The sequence below is a fragment of the Antechinus flavipes genome, chromosome 3 (assembly GCF_016432865.1).
Source record: "Antechinus flavipes isolate AdamAnt ecotype Samford, QLD, Australia chromosome 3, AdamAnt_v2, whole genome shotgun sequence".
NCBI classification, from domain to species: Eukaryota; Metazoa; Chordata; class Mammalia; order Dasyuromorphia; family Dasyuridae; genus Antechinus; species Antechinus flavipes.
Window position 1 is genome coordinate 305,088,888 of NC_067400.1, and position 19,587 is coordinate 305,108,474.

The window sequence follows — 19,587 nt, forward strand, 5'->3', positions numbered from 1 at the left end:
AGGCATAGAGGTGCTGCTCAAATGCTCTACTGGCTGCAGTCATGCCTTATTTTACTGTTCCTATGGTTGCTGTTGTTATCACTAACTTTTAACTGAGGCACCTTTGAAAAGGAATTGTTTTAAAGAGTCTTTTTTTTTTTTTTTTTTTTTTTTTAAATTTTTTATTTAATAATTACATTATATTGACACTCATTTCTGTTCCGATTTTTTTTTCCCCTCCCTCCCTCCACCCCCTCCCCTAGATGGCAAGCAGTCCTTTATATGTTGGATATGTTGCAGTATATCCTAGATACAATATATGTTTGCAGAACCGAACAGTTCTCTTGTTGCATAGGGAGAATTGGATTCAGAAGGTATAAATAATCCGGGAAGAAAAACAAAAATGCAGATAGTTCACATTCGTTTCCCAGTGTTCTTTCTTTGGGTGTAGCTGCTTTTGTCCATCATTTATCAATTGAAACTCAGGTCTCTTTGTCAAAGAAATCCACTTCCATCAAAATATGTCCTCATACAATATCGTTGTCGAAGTGTATAATGATCTCCTGGTTCTGCTCATTTCACTTAGCATCAGTTCATGTAGGTCTCTCCAAGCCTCTCTGTATTCATCCTGCTGGTCATTTCTTACAGAACAATAATATTCCATAACATTCATATACCACAATTTACCCAGCCATTCTCCAATTGATGGGCATCCATTCATTTTCCAGTTTCTAGCCACTACAAACAGGGCTGCTACAAACATTTTGGCACATACAGGTCCCTTTCCCTTCTTTAGTATTTCTTTGGGATATAAGCCCAATAGAAACACTGCTGGATCAAAGGATATGCACATTTTGATAATTTTTTGGGCATAATTCCAGATTGCTCTCCAGAATGGTTGGATTCGTTCACAACTCCACCAACAATGCATTAGTGTCCCAGTTTTCCCGCATCCCCTCCAACATTCATCATTATTTTTTCCTGTCATCTTAGCCAATCTGACAGGTGTGTAGTGATATCTCAGAGTTGTCTTAATTTGCATTTCTCTGATCAATAATGATTTGGAACACTCTTTCATATGAGTGGTAATAGTTTCAATCTCATCCTCTGAAAATTGTCTGTTCATATCCTTTGACCATTTATCAATTGGAGAATGGCTTGATTTCTTATAAATTTGAGTCAGTTCTCTATATATTTTGGAAATGAGGCCTTTATCAGAACCTTTAACTGTGAAAATGTTTTCCCAGTTTGTTGCTTCCCTTCTAATCTTGTTTGCATTAGTTTTATTTGTACAAAGGCTTTTTAATTTGATGTAATCGAAATTTTCTATTCTGTGATCAGTAATGGTCTCTAGTTCATCTTGGTCACAAATTTCTTTCTCCTCCACAAGTCTGAGAGATAAACTATTCTATGTTCCTCTAATTTATTTATAATCTCGTTCTTTATGCCTAGGTCATAGACCCATTTTGATCTTATCTTGGTATATGGTGTTAAGTGTGGGTCCATGCCTAATTTCTGCCATACTAATTTCCAATTATCCCAGCAGTTTTTATCAAATAATGAATTCTTTTCCCAGAAGTTAGGGGCTTTGGGTTTGTCAAACACTAGATTGCTATAATTGACTATTCTGTCTTGTGAGCCTAGCCTTTTCCACTGATCCACTAATCTATTTCTTAGCCAATACCAGATGGTTTTGGTGACTGCTGCTTTATAATATAATTTTAGATCAGGTACAGCTAGGCCACCTTCATTTGATTTTTTTTCATTAGTTCCCTTGAGATTCTCGACTTTTTATTGTTCCATATGAATTTTGTTGTTATTTTTTCTAGATCAATAAAATATTTTCTTGGAAGTCTGATTGGTATAGCACTAAATAAATAGATTAGTTTAGGGAGTATTGTCATCTTTATTATGTTCGCTCGGCCAATCCAAGAGCACTTAATATTTTTCCAATTATTTAAGTCTGACTTTATTTGTGTGGAGACTTTTTTATAATTTTGCTCATATAATTCCTGACTTTCCTTTGGTAGATAGATTCCCAAATATTTTATGGTATCAACAGTTATTCTGAATGGAATTTCTCTTTGTATCTCTTGCTGTTGGGTTTTGTTGGTGATGTATAAAAATGCTGAGGATTTATGGGGATTTATTTTGTAGCCAGCTACTTTGCTAAAATTATGAATTATTTCCAATAGCTTTTTGGTAGAATCTCTGGGGTTCTCTAGGTATACCATCATATCATCTGCAAAATATCTGATTCTTGTTCATTTTATTCTCCCTACTGCCCCTTCCCCATCCTCTGCAGGCCATAATTTTTCAGTGCCCATATTTGTGGGTATTCTTGTTCCTGTAGTGATCCTGCTGACCTTGATTGTTATCTTACTGTACTGGAAATATCGACGCCAGAGTAGAGGTGAGTTGGGGGTGGAAGGGTGGGATTGTAGAAAAAGGAGACTGAAAAAAAAGTAGAACCGAGTTGTTTTCTTAAACTGTGAATAAACATGCTCTTATTCAAGAGACGGCAAAGTTTTATTTTGCTGGGTTCAACCTCAGACAGTATGTGTCTATATCTTATTGCCTCTGTAATAGCATAATTTATTAGGTAAAGCACTTCATTGGGAATCATTGGATTTGGACTCAAATTCTGCCTTTTCTACTTCCTACCTGTGTGACTTTAGGAAAGCTTCTTAACCTCTCAGTGCCTCAATTTTTTCACCAGTAAAATGAGGATATTGTACTAAATGACCCACTGTGGACTCTCGCTATTCTAAAATCTATGATCCTGTTGTCATCTTATGTCACTTTTTATTTGTGGATGTCAGTTTTCTCAACTAAAATAGGAAGAAAGATTAAATGGTGTTAAACTTTAAATCCTCTGTTGCTCACCAAACATGATTTTCTTTTGTTCTACTAAGCATTAGGCAAACACACATGTACTTGACCTTCAAGACCTGTTCCCCTTTTCACTAACAATATTTCAGGCCAAGATTTACATTCAGGCATAGAGGTGCTGCTCAAATGCTCTACTGGCTGCAGTCATGCCTTATTTTACTGTTCCTATGGTTGCTGTTGTTATCACTAACTTTTAACTGAGGCACCTTTGAAAAGGAATTGTTTTAAAGAGTCTTTTTTTTTTTTTAAAGAAGTTTCATGAATTAAGCTATCAAAATTCTAGGTGATTTCCATTGAAAAGGGAGAATTGCAAAGGCAATTAGATAGCCTATGTTGAGTGTATCATGCAAGTTATAAATTTCAGGGGAATTCACTGTTTCAACAGAGAAGTCAGGGACTGAAGGACACTATAGGAAGGAGATTGGACAGGAGAATTAGTGAACCTACTGCTGTGGCCTTGGACAAATGACTTCCCTTCTATTTCCTCCTCTTTAAAATAAAGTTTTGGGTTTTTTTTCTTGTAACATAGCTAATATGAGTATTTTGTTTTGCTTGTCCATATATATTTGAAATAGGTTTTATTTTTCTTGCCTTCTCAACAAGTGGGAGAGGACAAGGGAAAAGAAAGAGGATTTGAAACTGGACATAAAATAACACTGAATATTTTAGAAAGTTACATTTAGATGTTCCCTAAGATCCTTTCAAGCATGTAAGATTAAAATAAATTTTTTTCTTGAGGAGGGAAGTTGGTTTCAAGTCCTTTTTCACCTCCACAATCTTTTATCTTTCCACCTGTTCTTTTTCCTCTTTTGAGATGCCAAGAAAAATCGTGTTCAGTTTTCATATTTAATTATCAATAACTATATGACTTGACTATGTGAAGCTGCTCTATAATTCTTTCCCAGAAACGCATAATCTTTCCAAGTAGCAGTCAGAAGAAAAGTACATTTAACTCAGAAATTTGTATCAGTGTTATTTAAAGGGTCAGTTTTCTATAAGACCAGGGAAATTAGATTTTGGTTTGTCCACAGAGTTTTTCTTTTAATTGCAAAATTATAACACATCTTGTTAAGAGGTAGCATATTATTCTTCCTGCTTATATCACTGAAATCCTTTTTGAAAAGAACAAAAAATTGCAACATTTTCAGAAACATATTTTCATTTTTCACATATTTAGTATATTATTGAGACAGTATAATGCAGACAGAATTTCCCTGGGAATTTTTATAGAATTTTACTGTAACTTTTTATTTCAAACATCATCAACTTTTATTACTTAACCTCACTGAGATCACTTAACATTGAGCAAATGTTCATTATCTGGAGAAACCTTGTCAGATCATGTGCTTCTGGGAAAAAATTAAAGAGCAACTTCACATAGGAAAGTCAGATATGTTTTTATTATTATTATTATTAATAATGGTTTTGCTTTTTTTTGTTTGTTTGATTTTGGTTTAGATTTTGTATGTATTGTTCTTGGAGTCACAAAACTCAAATGAACACATTTAACATTTAATTCATTAATCTTTTTTTTTATTTTGCAAATGCATGTTTTTTAGGAATATAATTTTACCTTTGAAGACTGCTTTAAATGTATCCCTAAAATTTGGGTATGTTGCTTCTTAATTTTCATTACATTTCATATAGTTATAAATTTTTATTTGTTTTTTAACTCATTTTTTAGGCTTTCATTATTAAATTTCTTTGTTGATGTCTTGCTTATGTATGCTGATTGCTATTTTCATTTCACTTTGCAAAAATTATGATTATTATTTAAACTTTCTTACATCTATTTTCAACTTTTCTATGCTTTAATCTATGGTATATATTTGTAATGGTGCCTATGGTGCTGAAAAAAATGTATATCTATAGCTATAGTGAAATTATACAATAGAAGAGTTCTGTTTATAACTTTCACTAAAGTCATTTCACTTTATTCACCATGTATGTATATATATATATTCCTGGTCAAAAGATGCCATACATCTTTTAGCTCTAAATTCTCCAATAGATTCATTCAGTTCTCTGTTTTTCTTTATGTTTATTTTTCTGTTAGATTTTTCAAACTTTGAGGGAATAAAAGTAAGGTCCACTATTATTTTTGTATTGCTATCTATGTCTTTTTTTGCAACTAAATTGAATTTTCCTTTTTAAATAGAGATGCTATGCCATTTAGTGCATACATGTTTAATATTGGTACCAATTCATCACCAATCATTTATTTAAACAAAAATTTATTGTGAATTTATATTTTTACTTTATCTGACAGCACAATTAGAATTCTTGCTTTTTAGATTCATTTGTTGAAAAATATTGTATTCCAATGTCCTCTTTCCACTCTTTCCTTTCTTCCTTCCTTCCTTCTGTCCTTGCTATCTTTTTTTTGTTTTTTTCCTTTTCAATCAGGTGGATATGTCAAAGAATTCTTGACTTTCTTCATTTCAATTTCTGCTTATTAGTTTTTTCTGTATTCTCATTTTTTTTGCTTTGTTCTCTTCCCTTTCCCCCTTCCAATAAAAAGAAAACAAACAAACAAAAAGAATAAAAGGGTAATTGAGACAAAGATACAAGATAGGACAGAAAGGAAAACCAGGAAAAAAAATCCCAAAGAGAGTTTTGACAGTTACATTTTGAATTTTATGGTATCATTTAAAGCAAGCTCAACATAATGGAGCTTCTCAATTTCATATATATCATCCTTTTTTTCAGTTCTACATGTATGGAAATTCCTATTTTATTCTTTTATTCATATATTAAGCAAACTTAACAAAGCAACAAATACTTAATCCCTAAGTAGTATGTATTTCTATACACATAGTGCAGAAGAGAAAATGAATTGCTTATGAAACAGCAACCTTTGTCATGTCCATCTTGTTTTTGAAGAGCTTTTAATACCAAAGAGAGAAATTTCTACTTGATCTAATAGATCAAGTAATAGATTGCCATGGAGTTGATTGAGCAGTGAAGTAACGTATTTAGATAAATCTGTGTTTTGAGAATATCTTTGACACTTATGTAGAGAATAATATAGCATGCAATGAGATTTAAGGCGGAAGATCAATTAAAAGGCTATTGCAATCATCCAGGTGACAGGTAATAAAAAGCCTGAAGTAGGATTGTTCCATAGAGGGAGTTTCCTTACCCAATAGTATCTAATAGTATGGGCCAAGTACCAAACCTTATTCTCTTTCATATTTTATGCTCTTATCAAACTGAACATCACTTGTTCAAAAAATGGCATGCAATCTCTTACCTTGATTTATTCTCCTTTTGCAAATTTTTTTTCTCTGACTTTAACAAAAAACAAATAAAATTTGGTGTATTTGGAACATTTCCATAAGCATAAGAGAATGGGGAAAATTTATCTTCCAGTATGATCAGAAATTTTTCTTTACTTCATGTTCTGCCCTTATTTGTTCTTTTTTTAATTTCTCTATGTTCCTCTTGTAATTAAAGCTTCCAAAGTATTGGGTTTGAATGCATTTTTCTAAAAAGTTTCAGTGTCACTATCTTTATATAAAGTTTGTCCTGTCCTCCCTTTCTTTTGCTGTGCCTTACTCTTAGAAATATCCATTTTTGAAGAAAGTTATATTTTATAGAATTTGCACCAATTGATAGAAATTATCATGTCTCATAACATACAGTCTAATATTCTACCTCCTCTACTCCCAGTTATTATGCTCCTTAACAACAGCTGTGATCATTTCAGAGGTCATATCTTAATACATGCTTTCTGGATGTCAGCAACTCCTAGCAGCTAAAACATCTTTTCCCTTAGTCCAACATATTATCTAAAAAAGTAAAACACTTTGAAAGAAGGTTATCTCTCAGTGTGCCAGTTTCCCACTGATTAAACACATCATGAAAATCATAGACTCACTATATATTCCCTTAAAGGAGTGCTCTTTTTTTTTTTTTTAATAATTTTTTATTGATAGAACGCATGCCAGGGTAATTTTTTACAGCATTATCCCTTGCATTCATTTCTGTTCCGATTTTTCCCCTCCCTCCCTCCACCCCTTCCCCCAGATGGCAAGAGTCCTTTACATGTTGAATGGGTTGCAGTATATCCTAGATACAATATATGTGTGCAGAACCAAACAGTTTTCTTGTTGCACAGGGAGAATTGAATTCAGAAGGTATAAATAACCCGGGAGGAAAAACATAAATGCAAGCAGTTTATATTCATTTCCAGTGTTCTTTCTCTGGGTGTAGCTGCTTCTGTCCATTAAAGGAGTGCTCTTGAGTGAGATCCTCACCCAAGTGTGCTGGAAAATATTTAAGGAAGCTAAGAACCAAAAAAAACATAGATATAAAGGTAATGAGACATGAAAGTGAATCTGTGCAAAGTTGCAGCGCTAGGAGATACCTGTCCCATTCAGAAAAGAGCAAATAGTCTACTTGTAGATCACATAAAGTATAGTAACTTTGGAAATATCTGGAAAGGTACACTGTACAAGACTGCGAAATTTTAATCAAGATAAGTAGCTATTCTTTTATAGTTGAAGAAATAGAGAGCCACTGAAGATTTTTTTAGCATAGAAATGCTATGATTCATACTGGGTTTAGGAAGATTGTTTTGATGGTTGTATGTAAGATACATTGAGAGGGAGGAGAAGTAGCTGAAAGCAGGAAGATCAATTAGGAAGTTATTGCAATAGTCCAAGTGAAGGTGATAAAGGTTTGACCGAAAATGGTGGCCCTTTTCGAAGAAGGTAGTAGACTTAAGAGTGATGTTGAAATTGAAATAATATGACTTGGCAAATTGTTAGACATGGATGGATGTGAGGAAGTAAAGGAGTCAAGGACAATTCCAAGGCTGCACACCTGAGTGAATTATAGAAAGTTCAAGTGGGCAAAAGATGTGTGCAACACACTTCAGTTTTCTGCAATCCCTAGAAAAATTGGATGTGACCAAATAATGTGTTCTTTGTGAGTCATTACAGGTCTCTTAAGTTGGTATTCTTGAGTCCCTGTGGGGAACTATACCAAATCATATCAACCATGTTTATCTTCTATGTAGCTTATTTGTATGCAGTTATTTTTATGCTCTCTTCTTTATTAGATTGTGAGCTCCTTGAGATAGGAGCTTTCTTTTGACTTTCTTTTGCACCATCCCGTGCACATCACATAATGGGTGCTGAGTAAGTGTTAAGAGTCTGTTCAACAAAATCTTCAGATTACGAGATACAAGAAAACTGTTCCTTTTCATGTTTCCTGAAGGCAGTTAAAAAAGAAAGAAAACATGTATAGACATTCTAGAGTACTGGTTGGCGCTCACTGCACTTACATGTGCACACACATGCATACTACACACACACATACTCACATGTGCACACATACATAGACACACATGCATACCATACTATTAGGAGTCATTGTTTTAGTAAAATCACTATTGGGCACAAATATCAGTTCCCATTATGTTTCTGGACTTAGAAGAGATAATTGGGTACAGGTATGGACCAGGGAGCAGGATCATTTCAAAGCAACAGCTGTGGTCTTTGAATTCATGTATGGGGAAGGAATTAAAACTCCAAGGAATACCATGCTAAATTTCAGAATATTGGACCAAGGAAAAAATATTGCAAGCAACTAGGAAAAAAAAAAAAACAATTCAAATACTGAAGAACCACAGTAAGGATTACCCAGGACCTACCAGCTTCCACCTTAAAGGCTCTAAGAGCCTGGAATATGATATTTTGAAAGGCCAAAATGGGGGGTGATCAAGAGCACCTGCCTCCCAGGGTTGCTGTGAGGATTCAGTGAGATAGTATATATAAAATTCTTTATAAACCTTAAAGCTTTATGTAAATACTATTATTATTAGTAACCATAATAATGTCAAGATTTACTTTCTGCATAATAGTTCTTTCTGTAAAAACTAGAAATCATTCTTCTGAGTTGGTCTCAGTTCTCCAATGGTTAAGAGAAGAGCTGATTTCTATCCACTTTATAACTCAGGAATCTGAGGGAGGGAGCTGGGAAGTCTGGTATGTTATTTCTCCAAAGCAACATACCAAATCTTAATATTTAGACCCTTGCCTTGCATACTTATATTTCCTGTTTATTGGTTGCATTTAAGAAATTAAGGGAAAGCTGGATAACTTATATAAGGTTGAAATAAGAATTCTGACATACAGTGTGTACATTTGGACACATCCTCAGAAAAGATTCCTTATTTATGTACATATGTCTCAGAAAATTCTCATAAACTCTTGGAAAAATCTCTACTTCCAGAGGCCCAGATTAAATCAAAAGCTTGTTTGTTGGAAGTGTGTATGTCTATGTTTGTGTACATACACACCCACTTTAATGCTTCAAAACCTCAAAGATATGTGAGGTTCCTCCAGGTGCATAAATAAAACCCTTAGCCAGTGGTATAATCAAAGGACAATGTCTGTGTTCTTTGACACAGATTCTGAGTTCAAATCTTACATTTGATGATTGCTATCCATGTGATCTTGACCAAATCTAACTTTCCTTGGTCTGCAGTTCCCTTGTCTATAAAATGAAAGGGTTGAAGTAGATGAACTCTGAAATTGCTTTCTGCTATAAATATGATTACCTCACAGGTAGTCTTTGAGATTATCTGATAATGAATCTCACTGAATTTAAGTAAGCTAGTCCTGAATCAATACGCTTGGAAACTTCCTAAGTTGGAGACTAACTGAATTCTTTCCAGCTTGTTAAAAATAGACATGGAATCATAAATCTAAAGTGAAATGGCACTTGGCACCACTTATTCCAAATCCCTCTTTTATCTATTAAGAAAATTAAAACCCAAGAAAATGGAATTTGAATCTGACTCCTCTGGTTCAGGAATCTTCTTACTGTACCACCATAATGTAGCATCACACACACACACACACACAAAGCCAAAACCAAAACCAAAAATTCCTCATACAAGCCAATTACAGGTTTGTTCCCTAGGAAATGAATCCCTCAGATTCAAGGTACTCTGTGGGACTATACTTCAAAACATTAGCTCATGAATAATTCTCTCAAACCCCAGCCTCTATGTTTACCTTTAATAGTCTTTATTAATGCATGAGCTCAAAGCAAAGACATGACCATGACAGCATAATAAGAACATTAATAAAAATATTCCCACAGTCAAACCCTGGGAATACTCATATAAATATGGGCTGCACCTCCTGTATCAGTGGAATGATTAGAGATATGCCATAAAAAATACATCTTAAGTTTATAGCATGGGAGTTCTTGATGGCCTTGCTCTTCTCTAAGGATCCTCAAGCTTTTCCACACTTCTATCCCCCAGATTTCCAGGGCTAATTCTTTTTTGAATCTATTACTGTTTTTGTTTTGTTTTTTCCAAGTCCAGGAGTCTCGTTCTTCAAAGTTATCTCCTTTTAATTTAATAAAGCTGATCCTGAGCCAACAGGCATGGTGTCTTTCACCAGTTCTATAAATGAAACCTTTTCCATTTGGTAAAATCTTGATCATAAGATTACAAATCTAAAGTGAGATGGTGCCACAGAGACTATTTGGCACTTCCTTGATTCTTTTATGATCCTGCCAGATGTAAGGTTTCCTATTAGGTAAATAACTACTCTACAAAATGCTCTGGGTATGAGGGAAAGGCAAAGAAAAAAAAATCTTCCTTTTTCTCTTACTCTCTCTCTCCTTCTTTCCCTACCTCCGTTTTTTTTTTTTTGTCACTATCTGTGTGTGTGTGTGTCTGTCTCTGTCGCTGTCTCTCTCTTTCTCTCTGACACACACACGCACACACACACAAACAACCACCTTTTATCTGAACCACAAAAGACACTCAGGTTGAGTTCATCTTCCATTGGGGGCTCTATTCTCTGAGGCCAGATGTCCTACTTCTCACTGCTTTCCTCCCTCAACTGATTCCAGAGCTAACAAGTTTTTTAAAAGCCATTTGGGGAAGAAACAGATAGAATTTTGAAGTCATAGATAGAATTTGGAAGTCAAAATTTTAAAAAAGGTTTAAAATTGTTTTAACATATGAGTGGGAGAAAATTAATTTTTATATGGTCATTTTAGTATGGTCAGGCAGTGGCAAGCTGCCCCATAATTTCATCAGTTAGCTCTTTACATATCTTAAAGGCATAACAGTGAAAAAAGATTCATCACCATATGTGAAACTTTTGTATTCATGGGACTCTAGAAATTACTAAGGAACATACAGAAAATGTAAGTGGGGAGCAGGATAGAGGCAAGGGAAAAGGCTCTCAGCTGAGAGCTTATGTATCTCCAAAAGAGAATGTTTTAGTGTGGATATAACCCAGCCAAAACTGTGATTCAAATGTCTGTATAAACAATCCTGAGTGTTGTTTTCCTTGTGTGCAAATGAATCAGTTACTTTCTTACTAACCTTTTAGTGGAGAATATTCAGAGACCGCAAAAAGTCTTTTGGCTAAAACTTAAAAATTGTGAAAAGCAAATTTCTGTACATTTCAACCAAGGGCAAATTATTAAATAAAATGTGTTTGCTTTCCTGAAATCTGACAACTTAAAAAATAGATGGAGAGAAGCTTGTTTTTATCCTAGTATTCAGGGAAGAAGTGGCTTTTTACAAAGGTAATAAAATTTCATGATTTCTAATTTCAAAGGGGGGCAAGGCACATCTGCAAGCATTCTCTGTATACCAGAGATGACTCTTAGTGTTCCCTAATCACATCACTTTTCAGCTGTGTCTTTGAACAGTCTTGTATCTGCCAGCCAATTTCTGAGCATCACAACTCTGCTCATAAAAATGCACTTAGTCTCTTTTTTCCCCTACCTAATACTAATAATTACAACTACCATTTGTGTAAAGCTTTAAGGATTGTACTTTACTACTTTATCTCATTCCCACAAAGAATTTTGTCTTTGAATTAAATGCCATCATTATTCCTATTTTACAAATGAAGAAATTGAGGGATAGAATTGCTAAATAATACTAGTGAGTGTCATAGAAGTGCCTGGAAGAAATGGTGATGTATGAACATTTGTGTCTCCTTCTTTTCCAAAGTACTATTTAAAACTTGTGTTTATCTCAAAAAAGGAAGGGCAAATGAACATTGAAGGGTTGATGAATGGGATTGATTGATTGGATGAAGCTTTCTCAGGGTGAGACTAAGTCATATGATCCCTGTTCCCAGAGCTGGGAGATTGGACCTTGGCTGGTCCAAGAGGGATCCTGGAGGGGAATCATATGATCTCTGGAGGGTCAGGCCCTGGGTTGCAGGATGTGACAGGAAGTTACAGGAAGTGATGTGATCTGTGGGAAACAGACAACATTGGTGACCATTGGTCAAGGATGGTTACGTCCTTTTGATCTGTTCAATGAAAAGGCTTGGTCTTTTCTCTATTTAACCAGTTGTTGTACTTCCGGCTGGCCAGGTTCCAAGAGCACATGGCAGAGTTGGGATGGCTCCCTGGGCCTCTACTGCAGGGATTAAATAAATGCTTTCTCTTTGTGCCTGATGATGTCTCTGATTAGTTAATTTGGGAAAGTGGTGTAACACTAGTCCCACACATTGAAAACTGTCATTTGAATAATATAGGGACAAAAAAAAAAAAGAAATTTAGTTGATCTAATACAGACCAGGAACATGTCCTAAATGAGTTTGGAATCAGAAAAAAAGGATAAGTGGATAAGTCTAAGGAAACAATTGAAATGCAACAATTTAGAAAGTATTAGACTTTCAGGAGCTCCTGGGATTATCATAGGACCATAGTTCTAGTAGGATGGAAAGGAGGCAGGGTTACAGGCCAGAGAAAGGAACTAAGATGAGGCTAATGGAACATTGATCAGGATGTCAGCATGGAGTGAGGGCTTTCTCCCTTCAACAGTATTCTCATCCCCTACTTCATGATTTTCTAGTATTAAAAAAGCAACTTGGCCGTCACTTTCAAGATATTATGTAATGCTGGAGAAACTGAGGCAAGATAAGAGATTAGAGAGTCCTTAATATTTTATTTGAGAGGAAGAGATTGTGCTGGGACCAAATGGATCCATGGTTTGGTCCCAGGGCCGAATGAGACTATCGTCTCCAAGAATCCAGCATTGAATATGAATTCTCAATGTTGTGTGTGTGTGTGTGTGTGTGTGTGTATATGCACATGGCCCCAAGCTACCAGGGGGTAGACTGAAGCAGGGTGGAGTCCGAGCACTGAGAGCAGGAACAGACTATCAATCCGGTTTTGACAGGGTGGGAGGAGGCACTAGACATTCTGATGACTTAGGAGGAATTAGGAGCCAGGAAGTCTGAACTCCCTCTTATCTTGAGTTTACACATTTACAATTTATAACCTTAGAGTAGCCAGACCGGTTACATCAGTCCTAATGATCAGAAAGGGGATTGCAACCAGAAGGATTAAGGCAGAACAATTCAAGAAACTGAGGCAGAGCAATTCATGGAGACTGAGGCAGGACCATTAGGAAAACTGAGTCAGGATAATTAAAGGGAACTGTGGCATAACAATTACAGCTGTGCCCCTCTCTTAAGTCTCTTAAGAACCCTCACAGAAATGAAGAGCAATATTTTTCTAGGGCATACCTTCCCCTCACTACTGTGATTATAACTATCCATTAAACTGTTATTTATCTGTCTTTTTCTTTCAAACGGCATTTGCCTCAGAAGATAGTTATTCATGTATATCATATATTGGATTGCTTGCCATTTAGAGGAGGGTGTGGAGGGCAGGAGGGGAAAATCTGAAACACAAGGCTATGCAAGGGTCAATTTTGAAAAATTATCTGTGCATATGTTTTGAAAATATTTTTTAAAAGAGGATAGTTATTAATCTTTGGGGGAGTAGGATATATTTAAAGCCCAGCCATATGTTTGGAGAAAGTGTGTATATTCCATAATTCCAAGGTTATTGGCCATATCAAAATTTATTTTCATTCCCTGAACTCCAATAGTTAAAGGACATAAGAAAGGTATAAGAAACAGAATAATAGTGGGAGAGACTTATAGCTAGGGCCCAGATATCTTCAGATAAAGCTGTGGTTCACTGTAGTTATAACCCTGACAAAGTTCTGAGGCTGCATAAACAACCTAAATATTTTTTCATGTATTAAACTGATCTCATGTGCCAGAAACAGATTTTCTGACCTTTGTGGGAGGAAAAAAAAATACATGATGTGTCCTCGAAAGAAAACAGATGTTATAGAAAAAAATAAACACAATTTTTTAAGAAAGATAAAAATTTGGGTTTAGGGTCAGGGTTTGGTTTTTGTTTTGCTTTTATTTTAAAACACAGTTATGGCTTCTTTACTTTAAAAAAAAAAACAGTTTAGAAATGTTTTTTGGACTATGTTTTGAATGTGGTAAGTGTTTTAAAAAATGTGGATGGAATTGAATTGAACTGAATACCTGACAATAGCAAAATAGATTTTAAAAATAAAACAGGATTTTTGTTGCTGGTTAGCATCTTAGAGGCTATATTAAAATGTACTTAATTCAAATAAAACAGTACTGGTAATGTCTGTAGCCTGGTTTCAGAAGAGATAACTAGTTTGTTATATAATTTCATTCTTTGCTGTTCTGTTTTTACTTCAGAGTAACATATCTTCCCACAGCCCTACATTAAAGGGAAAGATTCAATTACCTTTGGGAGGGAAAGCAAGGGACTTGTCTTTGGAATATCCTAGACAGGATTTAAAAAGTAAAACTAGACACAAAGTGAACAGAATTCTAAACTGAAATCATGTTTGTCTACTTGGGACTGATTTAGACAAAATAAGCTGGGAAATACATCTAAAGTGGGCATAGGGTCTGTGTGTAAAAAAGCAGGAAGGGACTTAAATCCAAAATATTTAAATGAAGCTAAAGTGCTTCTTATCCTGCTAGGTGGCTCAGTGGATAGAATGCCAGTCCTTGAGTCAAGAAGACTCATTTTTCTGAGTTTAAAATCCGGCATAGCTGGGTGACCATGAGAAAGTCATTTAACCCTGTTTTCCTCAGTTTTGTATCTATAAAATGAATTGGAGAAGGAAATGGCAAACTATTCTAGTATCTTTGCCAAGAAAATTGCAAATAATGTCATGAAGAGTTCAACATGACTGAATTACAACAACAAAGTGTTTCTTTTTTTTTCTTTTTTGTTTAAATTATTCAGGTAGCTTCAATTTGGGAGTTGTATGGTATAATAAGAAGAGCTAGATTGTCAGGTAGTCAGAAAACCTAGATTTGGAGTCCTAGTTTTAATACTTTCTTTTTTTTTTTAATTTTTATTTAATAATTACTTTATATAGACAGAATCCATGCCAGGGTAATTTTTTTTTTTTTTAACAACATTATCCTTTGCACTCGTTTCTGTTCCAATTTTTTTCCCCTCCCTCCCTCCACCCCCTCCCCTAGATGGCAAGCAGTCCTTTATATGTTGGATATGTTGCAGTATATCCTAGATACAATATATGTTTGCAGAACCGAACAGTTCTCTTGTTGCATAGGGAGAATTGGATTCAGAAGGTATAAATAACCCAGGAAGAAAAACAAAAATGCAGATAGTTCACATTCATTTCCCAGTGTTCTTTCTTTGGGTGTAGTGCTTCTGTCCATCATTTATCAATTGAAACTCAGTTAGGTCTCTTTGTCAAAGAAATCCACTTCCATCAAAATATGTCCTCATACAATATCGTTGTCGAAGTGTATAATGATCTCCTGGTTCTGCTCATTTCACTTAGCATCAGTTCATGTAAGTCTTGCCAGTCCTCTCTGTATTCATCCTGCTGGTCATTTCTTACAGAACAATAATATTCCATAACATTCATATACCACAATTTACCCAGCCATTCTCCAATTGATGGGCATCCATTCATTTTCCAGTTTCTAGCCACTACAAATAGGGCTGCTACAAACATTTTGGCACATACAGGTCCCTTTCCCTTCTTTAGTATTTCTTTGGGATATAAGCCCATAGAAACACTGCTGGATCAAAGGGTATGCACAATTTGATAATTTTTTGGGCATAATTCCAGATTGAATTAATCATCTAATATGATGGTTTTGATGAACCAACATTTAAAGAACTTTAGTAGCTCCTCAACATTTCCAGAATTAAATATAAAATCCTTTCTTTGAAGTTCATAGTCTCTTATAATCTGCTTTGCCTTCTTTGCCTTTTAATCTTCTTGACTCCAAATCTAGAACTATATTTATTACATTATGCTACATTGGATAATTGAAGTGATAGTATAGTGGAAAGAATGCTGGATTTGAAGTTAAGGTACTATATACAACTCCATATATGCTTTAATCTAATGACGTTGATCTCCTTGCTTTTCTTCAAAGGAGATACTCCATATCTTGACTCTGGACTTCCATGGTTTATTTTTATATTCTAGATAAAAACCTATCTCTACAGGAAATCTTTCTTGTTTACCCTTAAATCTGCCTTTTTTCTTCTATTGATTATCTTCAACATATCTTATATACCTCTTGTTTTACATAATTGTTTGCATGTTGTCTCCCTCTTTGGACTGTCTTTGAGAATAGGGGTTGTCTTTCGCCTTTTTTATATCCTTAATATTTGGCATAGCCCCTGGTACACAGTAGGTTTTTTAAAGTATTTATTGATTAATTCTTAACTATAATTACAGAAACATTAGAAATATAAGAACATAGACAAGAGTGAAAGGGAGTGTAATTATGATCATCTAATCCAGTGGTGTCAAGCTCAAATATCAATAAGGGACCAGTGATCTGTATGTAAGGATTTCTGTGGGCTAAATATTGACTTGTTTTTAAAATGTATTACTACCTTTATTTTGTTGTATTTTTTTATTCTATTATTTTATTCTGTTAAATATTTCCCAATTATATTTTAATTTGATTCAGGCTGCAGTTGAAAATTCTGAGGGTCACATATAACTTTATGGGTTTGACACCTAGAATCTAATCTACAAGATCATAGATGGAAGTAGAAGAGATAACAAATAAGTCAATTCTTCATTTTACATATAAGGAAACTGAGACTGAGAGAGAGAAGAAAGAAAGGAGGGAAAGAAAAGGGGAGGGAGAAAGAAGGAGGAAAGGAGAGAAAGGGAGGGAGGGAGACAATGTAAGAGAGAGTGACTTGCTTAAGGTCATAAATTCAATTATTTCCAACTCTGTGAAAACATATACTATAAAACAGCAGAATCTTTTACCCTCTACTATCTCCATAAGTCTGTCCAAGCTAAAGAAAACAACTTGAATTATTTAAATATATGCTTCAATTTTCTACTTCACTTTACTAATACAGACACACCTTCTCTCTTTGAGATTCTGTGCTCGTCTGTAAAAGCTTCAAACCCAGCTTGCTCCATAATATCTACAGTGTTTTAATATTTAATTCTGAAAGTTGGTTTAAATACATGCTTTGGAATCTGAGTTCAGCTATTTACAGGGAGCTATTCATTTTCAGAAATTTATGAAAGTTGTCTTCATTTCCTCTGTTTTTATTAACAGTAATAATACAGGGAGTATTGTGACAGACCATTGCATATTCTCATTTTCAATGTATTGGTTGTTTTTTTCCTAAAAATATTTTTTATGATAATAGTAAATATCTTTGGGAAGAAGGAGACAATGGGATACTGGATAATGCGAAAACAAAAGATAGCAATAATATATATATATATATGTATATTAAATAAATCTAAATATTAAATGAAAAAGGCCTATAAATATTACCTATTTTAATTATTAGGCAGAACAAGGACTTACAATGGGGGCCCAACTAATCTTCTACAACCAGCAGTCAGAAGCAAATTTAAGAATTATATAAATGTTAGTTATTATAATTGTGATTATGAATACTGAAAACTTGGGTCAAAAATTCTACTAAGTTTTCTTCTGGAGTCAGGAAGACTTCTATTCAATTTTGGCTTCAGACACTTACTAGCTATTTTACCCTGGGTAAGTGAATTAATTTCTATTTGCCTAAATTCCCTCATCTGTGAAAATGGTGAATAATTAATAGCACTAATCTCCCAGGGTTGCTGTGAAGATCAAATAAGATGATATGTATAAAGTGCTTTTTAACCTTAAAGCATCACAAAAAAGCATCACAAAATTAACATAATTATTATCACTAATTCCAATAGTACCAAGACTTATTTTCTGGAATATTTTCTTCTATACTTAGGATCTCTAAAATCAGTTCACAATTCCACCAACAATGAATTAGTTTATCAAATTTGTCACTTTCCTTTCAAACATTTTAGCCAATCTGGTAGTTATAAAATGATATCAAAATTGTTTAAATTTTTATTTCTCTGATAAATAATGATTCAGAGCATTTTTATATGATTATAAATTGTTTTGATTTCTTCTTTGAAAAATTGCCTGTTCATAGCCTTTGATCATTTATCAATTCTGTCCTGTGTTACAGTGTTGTAGAACATCACAGTGGACCTCTCAAGTCATTTCCTGGCCTATGGGACTCCGAAGTAAAAGAAGAACCTGGAGTCACCAAGAACTTAAAAGGAGGAAAGAAATGGGATAAGAATCTGGAGAATTCTGTTACTGTTAATAATTAATTAATTATATGAACTTGTTCAGCTTTTTACAAGAATATCAATCTCCACCCAGAGAGAGAATTATGAGAAATGAGTGTGGACCACAACAGCATTTCCACTCTTTCTGTTATTGTTTGCTTGCGTTTTTATTTTCCTTCTCAGGTTTTTTTCATTCTTTCTAGATCGGATTTTTCTTGTGCAGCAAGAAAACTATATAAATATGCATACATATATTGGATTTAACATATACTTAAACATATTTAATATGTATTGGACTGCCTGACATCTAGGGGAAGGGGTGGAGGGAAGGAGGGGGAAAGTTAGAACAGAATGTTTTGCAAGGTCTGTGTTGAAAAATTATCCATGCATATGTTTTATAAATAAAAAGCTATTTTTAAAAATGTCAATCTCATCTCTAGGCTATGGTAGAACTTGTTTTTTGATGGAATTAAGAGCGGGATGTCTTGTTGTGTATATACAGCACAGGACTGGAACTGGAAAGACTTGTCTTATTTCATTTCTATCACTACTATACTATGTGATTTAATTTTAATTTCCCTTCCTATAAAATGTTGGTAAAATCCTCCATTTGAACTGGAATAATTAAAGTTTCTTTCTACCTCTAAACAAATTATCATTAGAAGGAAAGAGCACAAATAGAGTGAAAGAAGAATAAAAAATGAGAGTATCAAGAACCAAAGAAGAAATATTTTTATTGTTATTGCTCTTCTGTCGTATCAGATGTCTGACTTTTCATTGCCCCATTAAGGTTTTCTTTGCAGAGACAGTGGAGTGCCTTGCCATTTCCCTCTCCAAGTCATTTTATACAAATGAAGAAATGGAGGCAAACAGGGTTAAATGATTTTCTCACACAACTAGTAAGTGTCTGAGGTTAGACTTGAATTTAAGTGTTTATGACTGCTTGCTTCTGAATTAGTTGAGGCAACCAAATAGTATAGTAAGTGGACTTCTGACCCCAGAGTCAGGAAAACTTTAATTTGAATCCAGCCCCAGATTCTTCATAGCTTGGTGATTCTGGACAAGACACTCAATTTCTCTCAAGCTAAGTTTCATTTATAAATTTAAAGGATTAGATTTGTTGGCCTCCAAAGTTCCTCCCAGTTTTAATTCTATGATGGTTTTATATTTAGTCTCTTTCAGTTTATCAGAATCTCATCATTTCCCAGAAATCTTTTTGTATCTTTGCCAGCTGCCTGTTTTATAAACAGAAA

General features: G+C 34.4%; 1 protein-coding gene across 7 annotated transcripts in view; it reads left to right on the forward strand.

Annotated features, from left to right (window-relative positions):
• CD200 (CD200 molecule) overlaps positions 1-18,762 on the forward strand; it is a 42,551-nt gene extending 23,789 nt beyond the window's left edge. For 4 of the 7 annotated variants that reach the window (XM_051985281.1, XM_051985287.1, XM_051985286.1 and 1 more), the window contains 2 exons: positions 4,431-4,481; positions 18,229-18,762. In XM_051985281.1, the coding sequence (XP_051841241.1) occupies positions 4,431-4,438 (8 nt within the window). In that variant the 3' untranslated portion in view covers positions 4,439-4,481; positions 18,229-18,762. Of the gene's footprint in view, positions 1-2,284; positions 2,393-4,430; positions 4,482-18,228 lie in introns of all 7 variants that reach the window. The other 3 variants (XM_051985282.1, XM_051985283.1, XM_051985284.1) reach the window with 3 other exon arrangements.
• Positions 18,763-19,587: the final 825 nt, after the last annotated feature.